At 32.1% G+C, this 26,235-nt stretch overlaps 1 protein-coding gene and 1 long non-coding RNA gene across 3 annotated transcripts; both read right to left on the reverse strand.

Annotated features, from left to right (window-relative positions):
• Nucleotides 1-1,293: 1,293 nt before the first annotated feature.
• Nucleotides 1,294-25,429, reverse strand: LOC134238198 (uncharacterized). Of its 2 annotated transcripts, none has more exons than XR_009985951.1 (4): nt 25,213-25,429; nt 22,974-23,140; nt 22,561-22,670; nt 1,294-1,513 (listed from the first exon to the last, which is right to left on the reverse strand). It is a non-coding gene; the product is annotated as an uncharacterized LOC134238198 (long non-coding RNA). The 2 variants fall into 2 exon arrangements; XR_009985952.1 differs by lacking the exon at nt 1,294-1,513 and adding an exon at nt 21,804-21,833.
• Nucleotides 1,835-10,107, reverse strand: LOC134238194 (uncharacterized). Its single transcript, XM_062720311.1, has 4 exons — nt 9,938-10,107; nt 3,208-3,375; nt 2,049-2,178; nt 1,835-1,874 (listed from the first exon to the last, which is right to left on the reverse strand). Exons 1-4 carry the CDS (start codon nt 10,104-10,106, stop codon nt 1,835-1,837), a joined length of 507 nt encoding a protein of 168 aa, XP_062576295.1. The 5' UTR covers nt 10,107.
• Nucleotides 25,430-26,235: the final 806 nt, after the last annotated feature.

Below are 26,235 nucleotides of genomic sequence, written 5' to 3' on the forward strand. Positions count from 1 at the left end.
ACGAAAGTCAATCTTCCGTATAACAAAATTAAGATTTTAGGATAAGGAATTATGGTTTCTGATAATATCTATGTAAACATCAGAACACAACACACATATGTGTATATTTGGAATAAAATTTATGACAATCAATGGACATAAAATATTCAGATAATTTTCTTCTAAGCTTTTGATCTTAAAGTAATGCCACCTTCCTATGATGTCATAGGTTTTTGCAAAAAACTGTAATTATTTTAAATTCATACCCAATAGAACAATATCTCTTGGAAGAATACAGTAGGTGTAATGATAATCATTGCTAAATAATTTAGAAAATGCATAATTTCTTTATTTAATCAATTAATCAATCTTTAAAAATGTTGATAGGGGCAATAACTCCTTCCAAGGTCTCTTCATTCAGGCATTTGCTTTATTGTAAAATATTTTCCTTGATATTCACAATTCAAAAGTATCTATTACATAGGAAGTATTTAGGAACACTCAGCGTCGGAATTATGCATTTTATTCAGTTTTTACATATTTTTCATAAGAGTGTTTACAAAAAAATGCGATTTTTTATGTTGATATACACTTCTGTTTATCTGTGTTTAGCATCTTAAATAATATGGTATACATTTTTTGCCATTATTGGAAAGTTTAATGTATATTAAATGACAATAAATGCAGTTTGTGTACTTTGAACCTATAAAATTGTGAGGGTGGAATCACCTAAAGAAATTAATGTGTAATTAACCAATCTGAAACGTAAAAAACCATCAGAAGTGTCTTAATTTGTTTTTTTCTGAAATTGAAATTGTCTACATTTCAATTTCTTTTTGAAAATATTTCTCAGGTTAACCAAAGAATGTTTCAACATTACAGCATTTAAGACTCTGAGCAGACACAAAATTGTTGATATATCAAGATTTTCTTTGCAAACTCTTAATATTTATCAATCAAGTGTATCAAGAAAGTAAAACAACCTTACAGTGATTGGAATGAATTAGAAAAATATACTCAAACTTTGATGTAAAATGGTACCTATGCATGTATGACCCAGGAGCTTGAGGGCTAGTGCTAGATTTGCATTGCCTCTACCTCGATATCATATATTCTTACAAAGTACTTCTCCCTCATTTTGTTCTCTTTTTTCACATTTCATCCAGGCTGATACTTTAAGTACACATGCTTGCAAAACTCATTGTAACACCAATTAACACAAAGTCATTTTGATGGTAAAAGGAATTACTGAAACTTCGTAACTAAAGATTAGTATTAAAATTCTACATTGATTACAGTTATCATTGACTCACTATTTCATTTCTATGGCATTGTTAGCATGCTCGACTTTAGCTATGATTGCCACTTGAGCCATAATGCTGTTGCCGTATATGTTGGATTGTGTTTGTGTCTCGGCATCTTTATTATCTTCATTACTGTTCTTTGCCTCGACAGACTCTTCAGGTTTTTCGTCAGATTTATGTTCTGCGGATCTTATCTTCATCACGATTAATACAATCAGAGGAGCTATAATCTGTAAAAGTAGAAATATAATCTTCATTCTTAAAGTATAAAAGGAAATGTCATATTTTATCGTCTAGAAACTCTTCAGAAGAAAACTGAATTTTTTTCATGTTTAAATTGTTTTTAACTGTTTGCTTGGTAGTAAAAATTTGAGATATATTTACTGAAATGATACATTTGGAAGTTTCTTTTGTCTGCTTATAGCGAGGTTTAAGTCAACACCTGGCTAATTTGTCGGTGTGTTAGAATGTAGGTTTTAATTATTTTACAATGATATTTTTACTTATTTGTTAAGTCATTGAGCAACTGTCTAAACAACTTAGAAAATATTTCAAACTGTGAAGTTTTTGGTATATTGAAGCTTAATAACTCTGAAAAAATGTAGAATAGAATGAATTTTGTTACCAATAGAATCGGACAGGTTCAAATACAAAAGGTTTTAAAATCATTTTCAAAATTATGATGCATAATATGTTTACCTCAATCAAAATTATAACAGATGACCCAAGTTTTACATATACCAAAGTCCTTTTTAAAATAAAAACTCATGTGGAAGCATCTCAGGTAGTGGTGTAGTTTCAAAGAACCAGGCCAAACATAGGTAAAAGGACCATCCCCGCTCTAGGTCAGGGTAATCTCGCAGAATTAGCATACATCCAGCAAAGGTTAGAATACCTAATACAAAAATTGCAGTTTATAATTTATATATATTTTTATTTGTAGTGTAATTGCACGTGTATAGAAAATAAAGTGTAAACTTATACAAAGAGGAAATCAATACCAAAGTCCTCAATTTATTAAATCACATTATAACTACATAGTTTTTTTTAAAGCCGTTGAATTCTATTTCCTTGGTCTTGAACTTTTTTATGATTTTCAATTTTTTTTTTCATTATGCCTCTACCCTAATAAACCTATATACGATTTTCAATCATATCATAGCGACTTGACATTCCATTTTACTTAATATGTAATCATATAATTATTGTTTTGTTGTTTGAATGATTTTGGGGGGAAAAGCTTTTAATTAATCTCCTTAAATTTTGTTTTGAAGATATTTCAATGAGCTGCTTTTCATTATAAAATTATATCAATCGAAAGCCTCAGTTACGATCAGATTTTTATTGAATGCTATGAAACTGATTAAATTACTTTTCATTATAAGCTGCATTTCATTTCTGGAAATCTGCTTAGCATTTTCGACATTTTTTCTTTCCATTTCCGACAAAATTTCTTTTTCATTTTCGGATTTTACCTGCGCGGCAATGTAATGTTTTCCAAGTAAGTGAAAATGAGTTTTTTAAAGTATTTATTCCAAAATATTGATAAAAAATATAAAAACCATCTATTACACATAGCACTAAAGTCTAGGTAAAAGAGTTCAATAGACTGGTCACGTTCCTTAGTTGTCACAATTCTAACATGTATATATGTGGCCCAAGAAAAATATTATTAACAGTCGCTTTATCGATAGATTTACAAATCTCAGAAATTGGATTTTAAGTATTTATTGATGATTTATTCCTTCAAATAAAATTTTCATAGGTGAAGTCTTCACACGTGTTCCTAAAGGTACTATCTGAAAAATGTCGGAAATGCATGAATACTAAGGATGTCCAAAATGAAAAGTTTGTACTTACAAAAGATTCCGGAAATGAAATGCAGCCTCATTTTATATATAAGATTACAAAAGCAAATGAATACCTGTTATTGGATAGAGTAAAAACACAAACAAGGAACATATGCCACAATTTAATAGAAAAGAGTTATTGTGGTGTTGAAGAGCAAGTCCAGCTACCACTGAGAATGGGATTTTGGGTATCATGAAAATAGATGCTGTGATTTGAAGTTGTTTAGTTGCTGAATCAAGTCCTGGAATATGAAATAAAAATTAAATTTGATTGTCATTTTATATACCCTAAAACATCTGAAAGAAGTAATTTGCTCCACCTTTTTATTAAAATGTAGGGGAAAAAAAAGAAATCAGAATAATACTTCTTAATCAGAGCTAAAGTTGTCTAGAATTTGCTTTTAGACTTCATACAGTCAATGGTCTACGTTTTGTGAAAAATCTTACTGATCTTATATTTGATCATATAAATATATTCCACAATTAATTTAAGAGGATTCATGAACATGTTAAGCTCATGCAATGGGATTTTAATGCAGACATTTTTCTATTCCTTTAATAAATCAAAAAAGCATTATACTGCATGAATTCAATGTGTTAATTATATATGTTTTACGAGAATTAAAGCTATTAAACTACTCGTACCAGTTTTCAAATTTACATTTTCAATTTGTCTTGCACTCATAATACGTTAACATCGACGAGTGTTGCTCCAAAAGTTCAGTATCACAACTTCTCCGACTCATAACAATAGTAACGTAACAGTTTTACTTGTTGTCTTCAGATTCCATTCAGACAAGTAAAATTCTTTTAAAAATTAAAATAAGCATAAGGTGAAGATATCCACGGTGATAGTTCTCAGAAAATTAATAAACAGTATAATACTGTAAAGAGAACATAAAACACAGAACCCTGGAATGTCCATATAGCCTAATCTGTTAATCTCATATTCATCATGATTGATTGTATGTTGTTTAACGTCCCTCTCGAGAATTTTCACTCATATAGAGCCGCCACCACTTGCCGGTGGAGGGCTACAAATTTTGACCTGAAAGATTCCCAGAATATATTATTCATTAGAATGCAGTTGTTTACTTGTTTATCGAAAAATGTATTTGGTCGGGATGAAGAAGCAGCCAATAGTATTTAAGCGACCAGAGATCAGATGTTGGGTAGCTACAACAATAATATTTTAAGTGACACCTCCACTCTCCAACACTTGTGAGCCGCTCAGGTCAGGGAAGATCCTCAGATTTAGAAGGAATTGGATATTGAATTGTCAAGGAATTGTATGATAAGATAAAAGCTGAACTGAATCATCCCGGTACAGCTCAAAAGAATTATAAGAGGTATTACTATTACACCTGGTGTATCTTCCCTGAAATACAGATGATCCCGGTCCCTCCACGAGTTCCAGTTAATGAGATCAAATTGGTTATGAAAATAGTAATAGTGCCAGTTCTTGCGTTTTCCTGGCATGTAAAAAATCAAAATCCGGGGGAAAGCCTGGAAGATGTCAGATGTTTCAGACTTAATGTAAGACTGCTTTATAGCATGGATAAATGTACGAGTAATTCCTTAGGTTAGTTTTAAAATAACTTCTGCTATGCTATGCGTAGACATACTGCGTCGTACGATTCATTAACAAGTGTCCTTACTGTAGATAAATAGACTCATCGTCCACGCAATTTTTTCGCAACAGTTTATTATAACCCCTAGATTTAAAAAGTGTCCATGTCGTGATTGGGAGGCCTGAATTCGATCCTCCTTCGCCGCTTCAAACTTAAGGGTCCTGCACACACCCACAGCTTATGTTCTCATATTATTGAGCATTACTTTTAACAAGCATATCAACCTTTAAAAACTGTCCAGGGATTAAAATGTAATTTATACTGATTTTTTTAAATAATTATTTCACAAGTTTCAAGAAATTTTTCCCAAGTCGTTTTCATACCTAGCACAAAAAAATTTGTCTTGCCCTTTCGTATATTTTTAAGCTCACAGAATAACCATAAAAACTTAATTTTATTGATCAACACACTTTTTACAGAAATTTATTTTATTTATAAAAAGTACATAAATCTCATTTTCTCTGAAATACATCACGAGAACAATCAACAAAGACTCCTTTTGTAGAGAAGAAACATTTATGAATTAAATTTCATCAAAAAATTGATTTAAAATTAAATGCACTGATGTAGAAAAAAACATTTTCAAAATCTCTGGTATCAAAGTTCCTTTTTGGAGTTATCTTTCCTGTTGCTCGGGACTCAAAAACTTTGGCAAGTCTCCGCTTACGTCACCATACTATATTTAGTAATATACTGGCCACTGAACTGGACATAAATAAAAGAGGAAAACTAGAAACGCACACTATTTTATCAATATTTATAAACACACAATGAGATAATGTATTATACAAATTAGTGTGCCAAAATTTCAACATGTTCAACTATCAAAAACAGACTCGGTTGATTAGCCTGAAAGTTCAAAGTGTAAATAACCTATACTTTTCTCATAACCACCGGTACCTGTTGTCTAGGAATTATTATCTTTATTAACATAATCCAAGACGTCTGTTGTTCTTTTATTAAAAAAAAATACCGCAATCCTTTTCATCGGTCACTCCGTGATCATCATGCCATGTGTTCATTGTTTACAAACGGTGGTAGGACAATTCGTTCATGTATTTTCTCAATAAAACCGGAAGTAAAAGTATTTTTTTCTCTATATATGTCACAGGTCACATGGTGTGGAGGACCCTTAAGACGGAAATATAGGTAGCGACTGTTCCTTTGCCAAGCCCGCCAAACAGCATAAACAAAACACCCCTAGTAATGTGTTCGTAACCTTTATTTTTCGGTGCTCTGAAAACTTTAAACCCCGATGAGTTCAGAATAGCTCTGACAGTGGCTCCGGCGAGAGTTAGCGAGAATACAGCGAGATAAGGTTAATTATTCAAGGAAATGTGGCTAAGAAGTGATTAGAAGACATGGTAAACAGAAAAGTTATGTTGCGTTTTAGTTTTCACCATCCTATAATATCTGTAGAAATGTACTTCAATCGATCTATCTTGAATTCATTTAAATTTAAATAAGTGTTCTCTATTATACAATTGTCAGGAGTCATGAAGACAAATTTCTTTTTGGACAAATATTTTTGCATGGGAACTGGGACTATATTATGGGCGTCATATTAGCAAATGAGACACACACACACGCCTTTCACTGACAAATCAGCTGAAAGAGAATTATTGCATTATGGGTTACTACAAATACTACAGGAGCTTTGCGCTTGAAAATGGAAAATCTTTTGGCGATCCGAAAGGCACAAAGACCATTTTCCCATCCATTTCGTAACTAAAAAGCATTTTAATAATGCTATTACATGTATTTTCATGCTCACAATGACAAACACTTCATTTGTTAATTTAACGATGGAAGTCTGGGTTTCTCCAAGTCATAATGCCAAGCGATTTGCGTCTGTGTTTAATTCCTTCGTTGTACTATCGGTGAATACAATTGTCAGGTAGATTCCCTGGCCAAAACACGTGATCACGAGTATAGTTATGTAAAAAGTGTTTTGTTCATTTAATAATAATAATAATAACCTTTATTTATCCAGGATAACACAATTAGCATAAAGCTAGTTTTCATTGTGGTCCTGCATTTAAAACATATTTACAAACACATAAGGATATACAAAATTAACATCTTAATATAAACACAAGATATAAAAATACAACACATACATATATAAACATGAAGAAGCATATCTTTTGTACACATTTAAATGCATAGGAGACGCTGCTCGCTTTCGTTACCCTTGAAGCGCTAGTGTTTTTAACTTGACACAAGCTACATTTTATCAAACATGTTTTTTCAAGTTAACAAAATTAAAAACGCCCGTGACATCTTCCATAGTTTTTATTCTTTGTATTTTTTTTTGCATAAAAGCACATTTTCTTTAATTTTGCATTCCCTCATAGACTGGCCTGAACAACATACTGAAAGTAAAATGTAAACATGTATTTGGCATAAAGGTTGCTATCCATTCAACGATTGGTCAGTTGCTCTTGGTTATATCATCTGTGCGCATTAATAACAATAGTCATATAAGGCAAACAAGGTTTGTTAGTGAAGATGATATTACACATTTTTACCAGCGTATTGGTCAATGGTGAGCTTTAATTTTCGCCGTAAATTATTATATTAGATTTATTGTTTATTTAGCCCCCTCCCCATTAAGCAACCTTTTTCTGTTGAAATTCATGAAAGTCTTTCAGATACGTCTGGAAACAAATTTTTCTCATGACATGTTTTCAAAAGAAATAGACTGTAAAGCAATTTCCTGCTTACTGCCAATTTTATTAATAAAACCGGTTCTATCCTATAACATTTGAATAGGTCAACCTAAACCACATGTCTTAAATTAAAATTACAAATACATTAGTAGGGGTGCAAAAGACGAGTCTGCGAGTCACAGTAGGCGCTGGCACGATTAAAAAAAACATTCACTACTCAATGACCAGGGTGCCGAGTTAAAGTGACTTCTAAATTCGAAGCTCTTCGCCCATACATGTATAGTAAATTAATGATGTAACTTGTGAATGGGGCGTACACAGCATACAATAAATAAATCATTTCATTCCTTGCATTTGTCTTTAAATTCAATTTACAAAGGCATGCATTTCATGCAACTTGATTTTTCTCTAAAAATATTATAATTTCTGTGGATACAAAAATGTGTAACCGTCAACTTGTCGTCAACTACATGTAGCTATCAACTATTCTTTAATTTTTAACACAAGAACAGTTGACCACAAGGAGTTGAAACCTTTTCTGGAAAGAGTTTAACTGTTTTGCATAAAAAGGCCAGTTTACCATCAGTTGAATGTTAATACTTTATAATAATAATTCTAAAAAAAGGAATTTGAAATTGAAACATTTAAGATTTTTCTCGTACTTGTTATTTTTTTATACAGATAGTAGGAAGACAAAATCTGTAGCTTTTATATGTGTACTTATTAAAATATATTTAAAAGTGTCGTTTTGTTGCGGTTTGTTTTTTTTTTTTTTTTGCTGTATTGGTAAAAATTTGCCTTTGCTTGCGACAAAATCTATTCTTTATCTGCACAAAAAATAATTAAAGACGGCATGTAGTAAATTATGAGAATGTGCCAGCTTACTTTATTTATCATGTATTTAGATTATGTCATTTTAGAAACTTCATTGTTTTGACTTTTCATACTCAGAAACACGGCAGCTTAATTTTCATGAACACAGCTTATCTAAGATTTCAAATCTCCCTCAATTGGTCAAGTGTAAAGATAATAAAAGAAGATGTGAAGATAACGAAAAGTATTCAAGATCAAAGTCTATAAAACAATACGAAATAGGAGCAGAGTAAACACGGACCTCCGAAACATCAGAGGTGGGATCAGGTGCCATGGAGGAGTGAGCATCCCCTGCCGACCGGTCACACCTGCCATGTGCTCCTTGTCACGATCGGAAAATAACGGAAAAATCTGTCGTCAAGAAGAGAGTTCAACTAATGATCAACTGCAAAGAAAATAAAGGAGCATTCAACTAACGGTCATGCAACTTCAAAGAAATTAGAGGTTAATTCTAATGGTCAAGTGCAAAGATGCAAAAATAAAGGAATATTCAACTATTGACTTATTGTAAAAAATATATAGGACAATTCAACAGTGGTCCATTCTATGAAAATGAGTTGAACGCTCCCTCATTTACATGGCAAAAATTCAACTTCTAGTCAATTGACGGTCAGAACATCGTCAACTAGCTCAATATTCTGATTGAATTCTGATAGCTTTTTTCATATATGGGCTCATTTCTTTTAATGTAGCATCTTCGATAGTCAAAGGTTTCTGATACTCTAATCTCCTCATGAACCCTTGGCATACGATGAATTCAAAAGATGGTATTGTTTTCGTCACGTGATCTCCAATCTATCAGGTACGCAATGATTGCGTCATCGATAGAAATAAAGACGCGTGTTAAAAAACATTTTTGTTGTTTTTTTTTTTTCAAAAATAATTAGGAAGCAATAATTGTGTAATGTTTATTTATTATTTATAATACAAATGTGAATCTTCAATATAGATTCTTAATCACAGATTTAGAAGATATTGGATGACGCCATAGCTATTCATAGAATTGCATGTTATCTTACGGATTGTTGTTTACTTGAGTTTTTCATTTCCGAGATTAATGAATCAAGAAGTATACCGAACGCAAATATCGTAATTTACAACAACAAAAAAAAAACTATTGCTGAATATTTGACTGGGTGTACGTATTAGAAACCCTTGGCTAGCAAAGTTGTAGTATTAAATCGAGACTGAGGCTACTCTTGGTGTTCAATCAGGTTTAAACATGTCAATATTTTATCAGAGAAATTTAAACTTATCGTTTATTTCTCGTGTGGTGATTGACGAAGGCTTTGTTGTGGTTTATGTCTTATGTTTATCATGTTTATGATGCAAGAAGAATCAGTTACACTTGTAAATGAATATTTTAATCAACAGCCCACTTGGGAAGGATTGATAAATTATAAATTTTAGTGATGACTGCCTATTTAAAAGAAATTGATTGATGACATATTGATTTATGTACAAGTATATTACTATGGAACTTACCCTTTTATTCTCTTGTTCATTTATCTTTCAGCTCCGGATTTCTTTTTTGGATCCAGTAAAATACATGGAATATCCTATACTTAACAACAGCCTTTAACAGTTGTTCTATCTTTGTAACATAAGTTGCAATGCCAAAATCTTACCTTTTGTATTTTCAGGACAATTGACATTGTTTATGATTCCAACAAAACAGTCTGAAGAAGCATTGATTTTTATCCAGTATGGTGACAGTATGCCACATATCGCCATTATGATTGAAGGCCAATACAAAAGGCTAACAAAGAAAATGTAACGACACCAATTGAACTTCATTATGTTTGAAACCTGGAATTAATTTACAGCCATTTTCATCTATTTATATATAAGTCGATATATTATGGGTTGGTTGAATATTCTGGATTGGCCTGCTTGTCGGGGCGAAATTGTTAATTCAAAAAAGGAGAGAAAAGATGTATGTCATATATATCAGTTCTACTTGCCGTACAATTGTAAAGGAATTTAACATCTATTCTTTTTAATTCAAAATACCTTAAATATGAAATATCTGTTTCCATTTACAATTGAAAATAGTTGCAATGAATTGACTTAATATACATTAGCAGATTCTTATGTACATTGTTCTGCTTTAATTTGAGTTTCGTTGATAAAAATTTCACAAAGGAGTAAAAAATGATTGTTTGTTGTTTAACGCTCCTCTCGAGAACTTTGCACTCATATTGAGACGCCACCAATTGCCAGTGGAGAGCTAAATTGTTTTATACTCTGCACTCAGGGCCATTGAGCAGGGAGGAATCTTTTCCTGCCAGCACCTTCTGCGGCATGGGGCCTCGGTTTAAACGGTCTCCGAAAGATAAGTCTCCGTGTTCCATAATGGGATTTGAACCCCTTACTTTTAATTGGTGACTCTAGAGCAGAGGCTCTAACCACTGCGCCACGCTGGCGACCAAAATATATTCAAGATGTAGAACACTTCTTAACAATGAAAAAAATTACTTTATCATCGAAAACAAAATGCATTTTCAATTCTATAGACTCAAAATTTTTATTCACAGTTTGAAAATGAAAAACTGAATGAAACAAGTTTATTTGCTACAAGTTCTTCAATACGATCACTGTGAAAATCGGGGTGCTGGAGGTTGACCCGAAAATAACAATGTTTCAGAGTAAAATCATGTCAGTTAAATGATTGCTAGTATTTATATGACCTCCCCGCGGCACGTACAAAAGCGGCTCTACAAAGCCGAACCATGCTGCTCATCAGTCATGAAAGGCTAGCCTGAAGGATCTGTTGCAATTCCTCCTGCAACGCTTTCTGAAGCTCCTGTCGATTTCGAGCAATTGTTGGTCGAACTGAAATCCATTTCTGAAAAATGCCCCATGCATGTTAAATAGGGTTCAGGTCTCGAAGTTTCACCTTCTACGTACTCTTTTATGATTCGAGCTCGAACATTTTCACTCATAAAAATGAAATCCTCCCCCATAGTACCTGCAATAGGTCTAACAATGGGATAATGGATATCATCCCTCTATCTTATATCTGTCAAACAGTCTTTATTCATGTGGAGATCAGAATTGTAGTCAACACGTATGCCTGCCTAAATCATTACCAGGGATGGGGTAATCGTTATCAATAATCAGTTGTAATCGACAACAGTTTACTGTGTAATTATGAAAAGTCAGTAATCATCCGGTCTTTCTTATTACAAGTAATCGTAATCTAATCAGTTCCAAATCGAAAAAAATGCTGTAGTCATGATTTCTTTTTTTATTACTTTTATGATTACAATAGTATTCAATCTTGAGAATCGTTCAATAATTTTCAGTCTAGAAATGTGCATTTAATGTATAAAAATTTACATTTAACGTTATTATTATAGACATAATTATTTAGACCATGTCCATTTAACATGCAGTTGAGCAAATTTTGCCTTATACTTGGCACTCAAGGCCATTGAACAGTGAGGGGTCTTTTTCGTGCCAGCATTTACTGCTACACGGGACCTCGCTTTAATGGTGTCATCTGAAGGACCGGTCTCCACATCCCACTGTGGGATCGTAAGGATCAAATCCTTACTTACCAATTCTACAGCATACGCTCTAACCACTGCGCCACGCGGGAGATATATGTTGAATGATTGATTTATTGTTTGTTGTTTTACGTCCCAGAAGATAATTTTTTACTCATGTAAAGACGTTACCATATACCGGTGAAGGGCTTCAAATTTCACGGCACTCAGGGCAATTGAGGAGTAAGGGATCTTTATCGTGTCAACGCCTGCTGTGACAGGGGACCTGGGTTTTAGATGTTAAATGAAAAACTTATTTAAATTCACTTCATAACACCTACATAAAAACGTATGAACTAGCTTAAAAAATCTATTTTCTAGAGAACTGAGCAATCTTTAAGTTCAATGTTAAGAACATCATTAATATGTATCTGAGTTAACTTATTATTTTAGCTTTATTATAAAAAAAATCCCACCTAATCTATCATTAATCATTATTCCTTCCTTTCTGCATCATATTTCAAGCAAGACGTTGTATAAGAAAATATAATTTATTCAATGGATGTCAACCATGATATGTATACTGTCACAACTGGTTTTGAAAAAAAATAATTTTTAAGCATCAATTTACAAGTAGAGTTAAATCGACTTAGAATAATCTCTAATCAAGACATTTACATAAAAATTGCATCATACTAGTACTTCCATAAAACATACAAGTGTTGCGTTATATCAAAAAGTCTTCATAAATAAAATAGCTTAAGAAACGTAAAAGAAAATGAAAGAGAAGAAACAGTTGCAAAAGTTCACTATAATTACTGAAACAATGGAATGTTTAATAAGAATTATATCAATCAACATCAATTAAAAAAATTACGTAGCAAGAGATTGGAATATACATTAGGGAACAATGGGATTATGTTCTCAAAGGTTATCAAGTGACACGTAGATATATATCAACACAATATTCTTCTCTCTCTTTTATAAATATACACAAATATATCCAAATATCGTCATTTTCACATATTGACAGAAAAATATTCATTAAATATCAACATTTCACATGCATACACATTATATATGCAATATCTCTTTTACATATTACTTATTTATTAAATAAATTCATTTACAAATATGTAGAAAATTAACTACATAATACATGATTGCACCATCCTTATTTCATAATAATATCAAATATTTTTATTATATTTATAAATTCACGATTCCTCCATCAGAAAAGTCCGAACACACAGCAAATGACCAAAATATGAAGCATAATGAAGTATCCCCATATCATCTTCCTGACGCATGCGCATCAGGCGTATTAAACTCCGACTGGAAAAGCAGAGGTATTCCCTGAAGAGCATTATAACAGTGTGACAAACACAAACTAGCATGCTTACGTATAGGATATTCCTGTTACACAGTGGGACATTAAAACATAACACCAAAGCAATACCACAACATATGGGGTTATATATGTAATTGGACAAAAACTAGAATTCTTGAATTTCTAAATGTTCATGAAAGCAGATGTGAATATGAAAATCGTGTATAGGATACTCTTCTCACTCGGTGGGACATCAAAACATAACACAAAAGCAATACGACTACATGGGGGTTATGCATGTTATAGCACAAAAACTAGAATTCATAAATTTCTAAATGTTCATGGATGCAATATGTTGTTATCTAAAATATATCTTATGGTATGTTATAGCCATTTACTCATTTTAGCGCCATTACGTCAGTGTATTACGTCATAAATTTTTGAGTACACATAATATTCTTGAGTACTGCACAAGCAGTAACATTCGCTGAAAGGTATCGTTCTCTGGTCTGTACTTTTGATCAATGCATCTCTGGAATTGGGAAAAAACTACTTAATCGGCAAGCCAATTATTCAAACACCAGCAAATACATATGTGTATGTAGGCATGTTTGTATTTTATTCATGATTCAGTATCTTTGATACTCTGATAATGGACTACATAGTCGTGCATATTGGTTAATCATGACTGATTATGTAAAGCTACATTTATAGATTTATTATATTGAACACAGTAATTTTTAGATTATTTATAGATTCATTGATAGGTCTGCATATTTATACTGTTTGGGATAGGTGTTTAATGCATTAGGCTTAAACTGTGTATCGCAAGGGCAATAACTCTTATATCTGTTTGTTAGCATGAGTTCTGAAAGTTAGATATCTTTATGTACACTCAGTAATATATATAGAATATTAATTTATAATGTATAATTTTTGGTTATTATCTTTGATATTGATAGCATATATTCTGGCATATATTACTAGTCTGAATTGCCTTGGCACTGCCGAATTGCTAGTCCGAATTGTCTCTGTGTTACAAGAATTTTTGTTTACAATATTTTATTTTATTTACTTTATAGTAAATCGTATGATGAATTGAATGACGTATGAGAACATATGAGAAAGTAGGATATAGGATGAAACGAATGAGAACATATGAGACAGTAGGACATGTGAGATATGATGACGTATGATGTCAGTCGTGTGACGTATGATATGTCAATTGGAGGATGTCATTTTGTATGAGCGAATGTTCCTATGATGCGCAGCATTGTTAAGGCTGAAATAAGGAGGCGGGGCCTAATTTATACGGGAAAAGTTTACTGTGACGTCACACTAAAATATGACTTTTATGTATTCCTCATAATACCAGAAAATGAAATAATTTGCAACTTTAAACTGCATTAGCATAATAAACAACAATAAAACTTATCAATGCATTTAAAAATTTGCTAGTTAAAATCCCATACAGCTGGCTATAAACAAATCACTGATCTCGATGAACTTGTCAATCATGACGTCATTTTTGTAAAAATGACGTATTTCATGTGCTGTGAAAGGCAGATTGAGAAATTTTTTAACAATGATAAATGCGCTTTGTTATAAAACAGAATGTTATTTACAGATTTTAAATAGGCTATTCATACCAATGTATATCCTTTGTTTAGGGCGATTATTCATTAACTATCGAGAGAATGTATTTAAATAATTTTGTCGTGTTTTTATGTTCCGGTTAAATATTTTTTTACATCGAAGTGCCTCATTAAATCGTTCTTTCGCAAGGGCATACACCAAATAAATCCTAACCATTTTTTGAATATAAATAAAGGATATGTTCTTTAACTTGAAAAGTGCTGCTGCTTTCTTTAAATCGAGAGAGTGACTTTATAAGTACACAAAATATTTTGTAAAAGTCAAACATATTTCGACATGGGCCTATTTGCTTGAAATTTTAACTATGAAATCGAGAACTCTATTCAAAGCAGCAGCACTTTCCAGAAAGTACAAGGTATACAGAAACAATTAATAGCTTGAATTTTTAATTTCAAATAGGGTATGACCTTGAGATATTGAAATTTGTTAATGACCTACATTCGGTACACATAATATGCATTCATCACGTGTCTGTCCATCGATGAGGCCAAACTTCATACAATACAGAGTGGTTTATACTATGTTTTTTCCATAAGTATTTAAGTTCTGTGATAATAACACAGCTGAATAAAAATAAATTCAGTTTTAAAAACACTTCCCGTTTTTGCACTTCTATTTTTCGTTGATTTCTCATAGTGAGCCTTAACAGTGCTGCGTGTATGAAGGAGTTGAATAAAGACAACCATTTACAAATATTTCTCCATCTTTCTCTGGGCATTGAACAGAACAACAGTTACGAATAAGTATAATCAACAGCCATGTGTGATACAGAAGAAAGTGATACAGAAGAGCAGCCAGGACAGAGGCACTGAGTGATGACCGTGAAAGGAATTTTTTTAACAAGTGCAACAAAAGTTAAAGTTTAGAAGAAGTTGTGATCAGAAACTGTCAAAAGTAAGTGATAACATAGAACTGTTACTGCTGGAAAATCCGAGAAAAGATACAGTAAAAATTGAGTACAAGAAGTGGATGCAGATATACGAGGACTTGATTGTGTAACATAAAGAATATCAAGATTTGATATATTTAACAAAACTGAGAAAATCGCGGATGATAAGAATTTTCCGTCTAGGAATAAAAGATTCGCAGCATTGAAAGATGTCAGATTACCAAACAACAAGAAGCAAGCCGAGTAATGGTTATCGTGTATTATAAAACGATCCAATCGTGATGAAAACTTTCACAGTGAATATTGTGAGTTTATGAACAAGATTATGAAAGAAGGATATGCTGTCAAAGTTCCAACTGGAGATACGAAGCAAACGGATGGCAAGGTTTTGTACTTGCCGCATCATGGACTGTATCATCCAAAGAAGAAAAAAGTTGAGAGTGGCGTCTGATTGTGCGGCTAGATTTCAAGGCACATCATTAAATGGTCAACTTTTACCTGGACAACACTTAACTAGTTCACCAGTTCATTTGTAGGTACACTACTGAGATTCTGACAAGAGAAGATTGCAGTGATGGGAGACATAAACATTATGTTTTACCAAGTTCAAGTACCAATATAGATGCAAGATTCCTTAGATTTCTGTGGTGGGAAGATGGAGACACGACTAAGAAGACTGTAGAGTATCAGATGGTAGTACACTTGTTTGGCGCATCATCATCGCCTAGTTGTGCTTATTATGCTCTTAGAAAAACTGCTAGAGATTCTGAAGAACTCTTTGATTCTGAGATCATCAACACCGTGTTTAAGAACTTTTATGTTTGTGACTCTCTGAAGTCCGTCAAGACTGTTGATTATGCTATCGACTTAATCAAGGATGTACAAAGACTTCTTACTTCTTCGAGGAGGATTTCACATTTCAAAGTGGATAAGCAACAACAGAGATGTCATGATGACAATTCCAATCTCAGAGCGAACAAAAGAAGTCAAGGGCCAAGACTTACATTATAATGCACTACCGATTAAAAGACCCTTAGGAGTTCAGTGGTGTGTGGAATTAGATGTTTTCCGTTTCAACATAGAAGTTAATAAGAAACCCCTTACACGAAGAGGAATCTTATTCATGATAAGTAGTGTTTTTGATCCGTTTGGATTTCTTGCACCGTTCGTACCGAGAGCAAAAAAAATACTTCAAGAGTTAAGTAGAATTCATCTTGGATGGGATGATACCATACCTGAGAAATTTTCTGACCAATGGAACAGCTGGTTTTGTGACCTACAGAAGTTATCAGAATTTAGGATAGACAGATTTGTTAAACGTGTTGGATTTGGAACAGTGTGTTCTGCCCATTTGCACCATATTTCGGACGCCAGTGAAGTTGGCTATGGGATTGTGTCTTATCTGCAATTGGAAAATGTGAACAACGATGTCCATTGTTCTTTCATAATGGGAAAGCCGCATGTGGCTCCTTTGAAGCAAACAAGTATCCCAAGACTAAAACTGACAGCAACAACAGTTGCTGTGCGTACCGAAAAAATGCTGAAAGCAGAATTAGACATTCCTATAGATGAAACTGTTTAATGGACAGACAGTATGGCTTTGTTACTTTACATTAGAAAATAGAAATGAAACATCAAGATTTCACACGTTTCTAGCTTGCTGTTATTCATGAAGGAACAACACAACAGGAATGGAGATATGTTAATACCAAATTCAATCCTGCAGATTATGCTTCAAGAGGACTTTCAGCAGATGAAATAGTGCAGCAAGGACGCTGGATCCAAGCTCCAGAATTTCTATGGACTTCCGTTGATTGTTGGCCAGAAACACCTAAAGAAAATTTGCGTGAAACACTAGATGATCCGGAAATGAAAAAAGCATCAGTTAGAGCATTAGTATTTGATATACAAAAGGCAGAACCAAGTGTTGACCTGAAAGGTGTTGAAAAACTTATCAACTACCATTCTTCTTGGTATACGCTAAGAAAAACCGTGACATGGATTTTGAGGATCGGCAACAAACAACTTCATCGTATTCAACGAAATAAACTTCTTGACAACCCATCATCTAATGAAAACGTTGGATCCCCACCAGATGACTTGGGACACATTGTGAAGCGAAACAGTTACATCCAGTTTTGGATGAAGATGGACTTTTGCGGGTAGTAGGACGACTTCAGAGAGCCAATATGCCAATTGAATGTAAACATCCTATTATCTTACCCGAGAACCATCACAGTTCGACTTTGATTCTCATACAAATCCATGAAGACTTGAAACATAGCGGTAGAAACAATATGATGGCAGTTTTGAGGGAGAAATATTGGCTAGATCACGCAGCTTCAGCAATACGTAAACTTGTTTCAAAGTGCACGTTATGTCGTCGTCAAGGATCAAGTATTGGAGAACAAAGATGCCCAGTTTACCAGAAGATAGACTGATCACAGACGAACCACAATTCACCAGAGTAGGTGTAAATTATTTTGGACCATATATCGTGAAACAAAAGAGAGGTCATGTGGAACGATATTGAGTTTTATTTACAGGTTTGACCGGTCGTGCAGTTCAATTAGAAGTAGCAGCATCTCTGGACACAGACTCATACATCAACGCACTACATCGCTTTATTGTGCGCCGAGGTCAAGTTGTCAGGATGCGATCAGACAATGGTACCAACTTTGTAGGAGCTGAGCGGGAGTTAAGGAGTGCCATCAACGAATGGAATGTGTCTCAGATTGACGATTCTATACTACAGAAGAATATTGACTGGAAATTTAATCCACCTGCGGGATCTCACCATGGGGAAGTTTAGGAAAGAATCATCAGATCCGTCAGAAAAATCTTGAATAGTGTACTGAAAGAACAAGTTTTTCTGGATGACGAAGGACTTTATACCTTGATGTGCGAAAACGAGTCTATTCTGAATGGACGACCCATTACAAGATGTTCAGATCAACATGATGACCTGGAGACCTTAACACCAAATCACTTACTGTTAATGAAAACAAAACCCAACTAACCTCCTGGTGTCTTTGTGAAAGAACACAACTATTGTAGACGACACTGGAAACAGATTCAGTACATGGAAAGCCTTTTCTGGAAACACTGGACACGCGAATATCTTCCCTTACTTCAAGAGAGACAGAATTGGTGTGAAGAAATAATAAACTTCAAAGGGGGTGATATCGTTTTGGTTGTGGATTCTAATGCTTCGAGGAATTCGTGGCCCATGGGAATCATTCAAGAAACTTTACCAGATGAAAAGGGCTTTGTGCGTCAAGTGAGAGTTAAAACTTCATCGAACAGTTTGATCCGTCCTGTAGATAATTTGTGTCTTATTCTAGAAATGGATTAATTTCTGTAGATTTTGTAGATTTTGTATATTTTTGGACTCTGTTAGGATTATTTTGGAGTGTGTGTACATATATGCAGGTATCATGATTTGACAATATATGTTCTACATTGTAACTTTTTGTCAGAGTTTTTTTAATCAAAACATTGTATGATTTTTTTTTTTTTGGTTTTGAATTAAGCTTTTTGGGAGTAATTGTGTCACTATGCTCCACAATTAGGGGGCTGGGTTGTTATAGCCATTTACTCATGCTCAAATTTTAGCGCCATTATGTCAGTGTATTACTTCATAAATTTTTGAGTACACATAATATCCTTGAGTACTGCACGAGCAGTGGTATTCGCTGGAAGGTATCGTTCTCTGGTCTGTACTTTTGTTCAATGCTTCTCTGGAATTTGGAAAAAAACTACTTGTTCGGTAAGCCCATGATTCAAAGACCAGCAAACCCATATGTACATGTATATGTATTCATTTTTGTATTTATTCATGAATCATTATCTTTGATACTCTGATAATGGTCTATATAGTCGAGCATATTGGTTAATCATTACTTATTATGTAAAGCTACATTTATAGATTTATTGTATTGAACACAGTAATTTTTGGATTATTTATAGATTCATTGATAGGTCTGCATATTTATACTGTTTGGGATAGTTGTTTAATGCATTAGGCTAAAACTGTGCATCGCATGGGCAATAACTCTTATATCTGTTTGTAAACATGAGTTTCGAAAATTAGATATTTTTATGCATACTCAGCAATATATATACAGGGTTCTCCATCATTTTAAATTTTACTGTGTTGCAGGGTTTACGCTACGCGCTAAAATTTCGCGGTATTTTCGCGATCAAATTGGCAACTGAATCACTATTCATTGTAATTACAAGACAATACATTCACACACTTTAAAAAAAATCGCTAATTCTTTACAAAAACTCAGAATAGTAAAATATATATATTTTTTTTCAATAATAAAATCTGTTTTAATCGTGGCAACTACCAATTAGGCCGAGCCGTTGCATGGAAGTGTGAAAACAAATTATTTGTCTTTGTTCCTTCATGTGTTAAGTCCGGCAAAGGTCTAGGAGATAATTGATCATGCAAGATGAAGCCTTAGTAATTAAGTGCTCTACCTTTTAGAATTGAAAGACGGTAGAATTGTTTGAATAAAGTTTCAGTTAGAGAGAAGGATTTTCTAATTGTCACTTATCTTACTGTGTCGGCAATATTTTTACTGTGTTGCACGCATAAAATTTGAATCGGTAATAAAATTAAAAATATACCCTTTATATAGAACGTTAACTTATAATGTATTATGTTTGGTTATAATCTTGATATTGATAGCATATATTCTGGCATATATTACTATTTAACTTTTCTGAATAATTAAATATACCATTTTATGGTATGGTGATTATATGAATCCGCATTTCTTTATGTTTTGTATACTCTAGAAGGTTTCTTTTATTGGGCAATAAACCAGAGAACTTGACATTAAATAAAAGAAAATGTAATTCAAAGGATATGTTTGCCCCTTAAAAACGAAAATTAACATGTTTTTAAACTTTTCAAACAATCTTTATTCACGTAAACTAAAAGATTTTGCTCATGATATCATAAAATATTCACAATGCTATTTCACTTTATTTCATCACAAAGTTTTTATAAGCAATGGCTTAATAGTATCAAATATAAAATGTATATATAATAGTGCTTTAAAAACACATAAAGAAGCTAAATCCTTGCAAATAATTCAAGGACTCTTTTGTTTTAAACTAAAAAATTAACACAATCAGTAATCTAACTAAAACACAAAATGTGTAAAGAGCAGGAAAATGAAAGTCAATCTCCGTATAACAAGATAAAGATTTTAGGATAAGGAATTTGGTTGCTGATAATATTTGTGTAAACATGAGAACACAACACACATATGTGTACATTTGGTATAAAACTTATGACAATCATTGGATATAAACATATTCAGATAATTTTCCTCTAAGTTTTTTATGAAGATGAAATCAATGTGTAATTAATCAACTCGGAACCGTAAGAAAAAATCAGAAGTTTCTTAATTTTTTTCTGGAATTGAAATGGTCTACATTCCAATTTCTTTTTGAAAATATTTCTCAGGTTAACCAAAAAAATGTTTTCACATTAAATGCATTTATTTGTAAAGACACAAAATATATATGATATATCAAGATTTCTTTGTAAACTCTGAATTATTATCAATCAAGTGTATCAAGAAAGTCATACAACCTTACAGTGATAGGAATGAATTAGAAAAGATACTGAATCTTTGATGTCAAAAGGTAGCTATGGCCCAGGAGTTTGAGGTTTAATGCTAAACTGGATTGCCTCCACCTGGATATCACATATGTAAAAAATTTGTATCTGTTTTTTTCTCTGCCCACGTTTCATTTAGGCTAATGCTTTCAGTACACATACTTGGGAAACTCACTGTAACAGCAATTCAACACAATTTCAGCTCTATGGTAAAAGTAATAACTGGAACTTCATATCTAATAATCAGAATTACATCTCTACCTTGATTACATTCTCACTATTTCATTCCTATGACATTTTTCGCATGCTCGACTTTAGCTATGATTGCCACTTGAGCATATTTCATTATGCTATGGCCGTATATGTTGGATTGTGTTTGTGTCTCAGCTTAATCAAAAAAAATTTAACATTACTGTTCTTTGCCTCAACAGACACAAAATTTCAGATATATAAAGATTTTGTTTGAAGAATTATTATCAATCAAGTGTACAATTAACACAATCAGAGTAATTATAATCTGAAAAGTAGAAATAAAATCTTTATTCTTAAAGTACCCTTAATAGAAATGTCATATTTGATCGTCTAGAAACTCTTCAGAAGCATACTGACTTCCTTTCCATTTTTATTTGATTTCTCACTGGTTGCTTAAAATAACATAGAGAAAACTGAGATATATATATAATGTAAAAGTAATTAGGAACTAAGAACATAATCAGAAAATATTTTTACTATGTGATTACATTTGGAAATTGGTCAGATTTGTATTTTGGTTACTTTCTTATGTGTGATAAAATTTTGTAAATCCATACGATGCATTAGAGTCACAGACATCACTTTTGCAGTCAGTATAAAGTATTTAGTAGTTGAATTCAATAATGCATAAGTGAATAAACAGGCAAAAACATGAACAGATTGTTTTCAATTTTTCAACCCAATAAAAGTTTTTTTGGTTGTCAGAGAATCAAATTAAAACGTTTCCAACCAAACATGACTGTGACGGTGTAGTTTGCGCGTAACAACGTACGTCACAACAAGATAGGGCTTTTCATCTTGATTTTTATAGCATGTTTACACTGGAAAAATTTAGTATTATAGTATTTAGGTTTTAATTATTTCACAATTATAATTTTATTAAGTTGTTAAGTAATTGAATAACTGCCTAAACAACTTAGAAAATCTAAATAGTTGAGTATATAGTTGGTGATATATATATCTACATTTTTTGTGGTACAATTTTTGTTCACCTCGATTAGAATTATAACAGATGAGGCCAAACAGAGGTCAAAAGACCATCCCCTTTCTAGGTCAGGATAATCTCGAAGAATTAGCATACATCCAGCAAAGGCTAGAATACCTAATATAAAAAAGGAAATATAATTATATATTATAAATATATTACATCAGTCATCTAAAAAATATATTTATAGCTGTTAGTGTAATTTCACTTGTTAAAAACAAAAGAGTAAACAAAGAAAGAAAACAAAATCAGAGTCAGTTTTATGAATATCACTATTTTAACTACAAAGTTAAGGCTCATCTAAACAAACTGTACCTTATTCTTTTCTCTTTTACTTTTTTTATCATTATCTTTTTTTAATAAAACCAATTAATTTTATAACTATTTAAAATATAAAACCTTACAAAGACAAGTCAATACCTGATATTGGATAAAGTAAAAAAACAACGAGGGAACAGCACCACAAACTAATAGGAAAGTGTTGTCTGGGTCTTGAAGAGCAAGTCCAAATACAACTGAGAATGGGATTTGCACGATCATGAAAGCAAACGCTGTGATTTGAAGATTTATAGTTGCTGCATCTAATTCTGAAGTACAGAATAAAATCATATATGATTCTCATTTTTGGCCCCTTAAAAATTTGTTAATGAATAAACATTTGCTCCATCTTTTTATGAAAAATGTAAAAATAAAATTAGAATAACATGTCTACTCAATCAAGGTATAATTCTCTAGAATTTGTTAACCAGACTTTCTATTTTTAAAGAAAACATTTAATGTTCAAAAATGGTTTAATCCTTCAAATCTTATGATTAATTATACTAAAAATAATCTCATATTTGATAATGTAAATATATTCCACACTTAATATGAGAGGATTCATGAACATGCTATGCTTATGACATATGTTATCCAAAAACCTGTCAAGAACAGCAAAAATATGCAATTTTTGACTACTTCCTGTTTTTTTTTTACCGGAAGTGACATCACAAGACGTATTTTGACGACGCCATTAGATAAAGCTTGATATTTTAAACAATTTTTGCTTCTTTAAAACAGCATACACTAAATAAATCTTCTTTCCCCTTACATCTGCCTTTTTGAATTCCATTTATAAAATCGAGGCTTTCTAATGTAACTTTTTATCTCTACAAATATCATAAGTTCATTCCTTTAATCAATATTTGAAGAGTTTTACATTGCTTATCGGTGTTTAATCGATCAGGCTTAAGGGCAGATGATACAAACAAATATTTTCTTTGGATGAGACTTGATATCATGTTTCAAGTTTAGAAAAGTGGATAATTCTTAAGATTTTTACTCCAAAAAACAGGAAAATGAAATACACTTGGAAAATAATAGTAATGTTTCAATAAAATTACAAATATGGATATAACACACTCAGTAAAGGATTACAGATGAAAATAAATTTTAGAATATGTTATATTGGTGCTAAAACTGTAATATAATCTTTAGAAAAGTATACCAAGCTAGGTGAAATTTATCAGGAAAAGCAAAATGGTAAAAATTAGTATATGTGATATTGATGATTTTTTGTCATTTTGTTATTCTTCCTAAAAATCACCTGGCTTGGTATATTTTTCTATTTATAAAAGTATAATTTTAGCAATTTGTTAACCATACTTTCTGAAAGTTGTTTTCAAAGAAATCATTTAATGTGATTTGTCTATTTTTCTTTTTTCATTGAAATATATATCTAATATTTTAATGCAAATTACATTTTCCACACTTAATAAAAAATGAGAGAATTATGAACATGCTTTTCTAAACTTGTGACATGTTATTAATTCTCTTCCAAAGAAAAAAATTGTTTGTATCATCTGTCCTTAAACTGTTAAATATTTTATAATTCGGAGAAATTTAAACTTTACAAATATTTCTCATATGGTGATAGACAAAACCTTATTTGTGGTTAATGCATATGCCTTTGTTTATGTTTCAATTAGCATCAGCTACATATCTAAATATTTATATTCACTGTGTTTTTTCTACTAAGCCAACTGTGAAACCGATTTGAAAACCATTTCCGTGTATACTCACGCGTAGAAATATACTTTTTGAATTCCATTTTTACGTCACAATGAGGCTGCAGCGACGTTAGTAAAATGCAACGATATTCATTCGAGAAATTTAAATTTTGAAGTATATTTTAAATTGCTTATCAGACATGTAAAATGTAAATATAAGGAATGTTTTTAAGTTTAGTGTAAAATATTGGTGTGTGAATCACACAGACTTGCACGTAGGCATATTTTTCATTAAGCGCTAGCACGCTTCATGAAATATGCCTACGTGACAAGTCTGTGCGATTCACGCACCAATAACTCACACAAAACTTAAAAACATTCCTTAAATGAATATTTTAATCAAAGGCCTAAATTGGCAGGGCTTTTTGTTTTTTTGAATTTTGTTGAGGATTGTCTATTTTAAAGATCTGACTTATTACTGATACATGTAATTTTAAAATCGCAAATTTATGTTTAAGTACAGTACTAAAGGACAAACATTTGTATGTTCGTGATAATTTATTTGTCTTTTTTCGTCTCATTGAAATAGCTAGAAAATCCAAAACACAATTTAAAAGCCTAAGACCGGTTCTATATATCTTCATGACATCAATGCAATTTTAAATTCTTACCTTTTGTATTTTCAGGACAGTCAACATTGTTTATGATTCCAACAAAACAGTCTGAAGAAGCATTAAATTTTACCCAGTACGGTGACACAAGGCCACACGTCTCCAATATGATAGAAGGCAAAAACAAGAAGCTAAAACAGCAGATGTAAACATAACAAACACCCAAATCCATTATGATACGAATCCTTGAACTAATTGACAGCCATTTTCATCTATTTATAAATAAGTCGATACATCATGGGTTGGTCGTATATTCTGGATTGGATTTAAAAGGGTGGCATACGCGTGCTTGTCGAACCGAGAAAAAGTATCAGTTCAAAAAAAGGAGAAAAAGAAGTATGCCCTAGTTTTCAGTGAATAGATTTCATTTGCCTTATGATTGTTAGGGAAGTTAACATGATGGCATTTTTCCCTTTTAATTCGAAATACATTCCATGAAATATGTGTTTCCATAAACAATTCATATTTGTTGCCATTAGCATACTAAATATACATAGACAGATTTTTTTGTGTTAATTTTTTGAGTTTTGTTAACAAAATTTCATGAAGGAGAAAAAAAATGCGTTTAAAAATGTTATACAAAGATGTTTGTTGAATGATTTCAAAATACACTTTCAACAAACTTTTATTCTTGTGTTTCTAGAAGTAATTTTAAGTCTAGAAATGTGCCTATATGTAGCAAAATTTACATTTATTATCATAAGCATAATTAAGACCATGTCCATTTGTCATGCAGTTGATCAAATTCAATATATTTGTTAATATTTACATGTACCTTATGCAAGAAATGAGTGTCTTTACTCTTTATATCAACTCAATTTTTCATTTATTGACTTAAAAAATACATGACCTAAATATATACTGTACTTGTAGCTATATGCAGTAAAAGTTTATTCGAGTTTACCAGTGTTTACATAGAATGTGAATTACATAGGCACCTGATGTTACTTATTTTCTTTTAATGAAGGTATTTTCTTTTTTATTTAAAGAAAATAAAGTTATGTTAATTATAGGAGTTTAAAT

This window comes from Saccostrea cucullata, unplaced genomic scaffold, assembly GCF_032062105.1.
Source record: "Saccostrea cucullata isolate Sc308-1 unplaced genomic scaffold, CSIRO_AGI_Scuc_v1 ctg1076, whole genome shotgun sequence".
Lineage (NCBI taxonomy): Eukaryota > Metazoa > Mollusca > Bivalvia > Ostreida > Ostreidae > Saccostrea > Saccostrea cuccullata.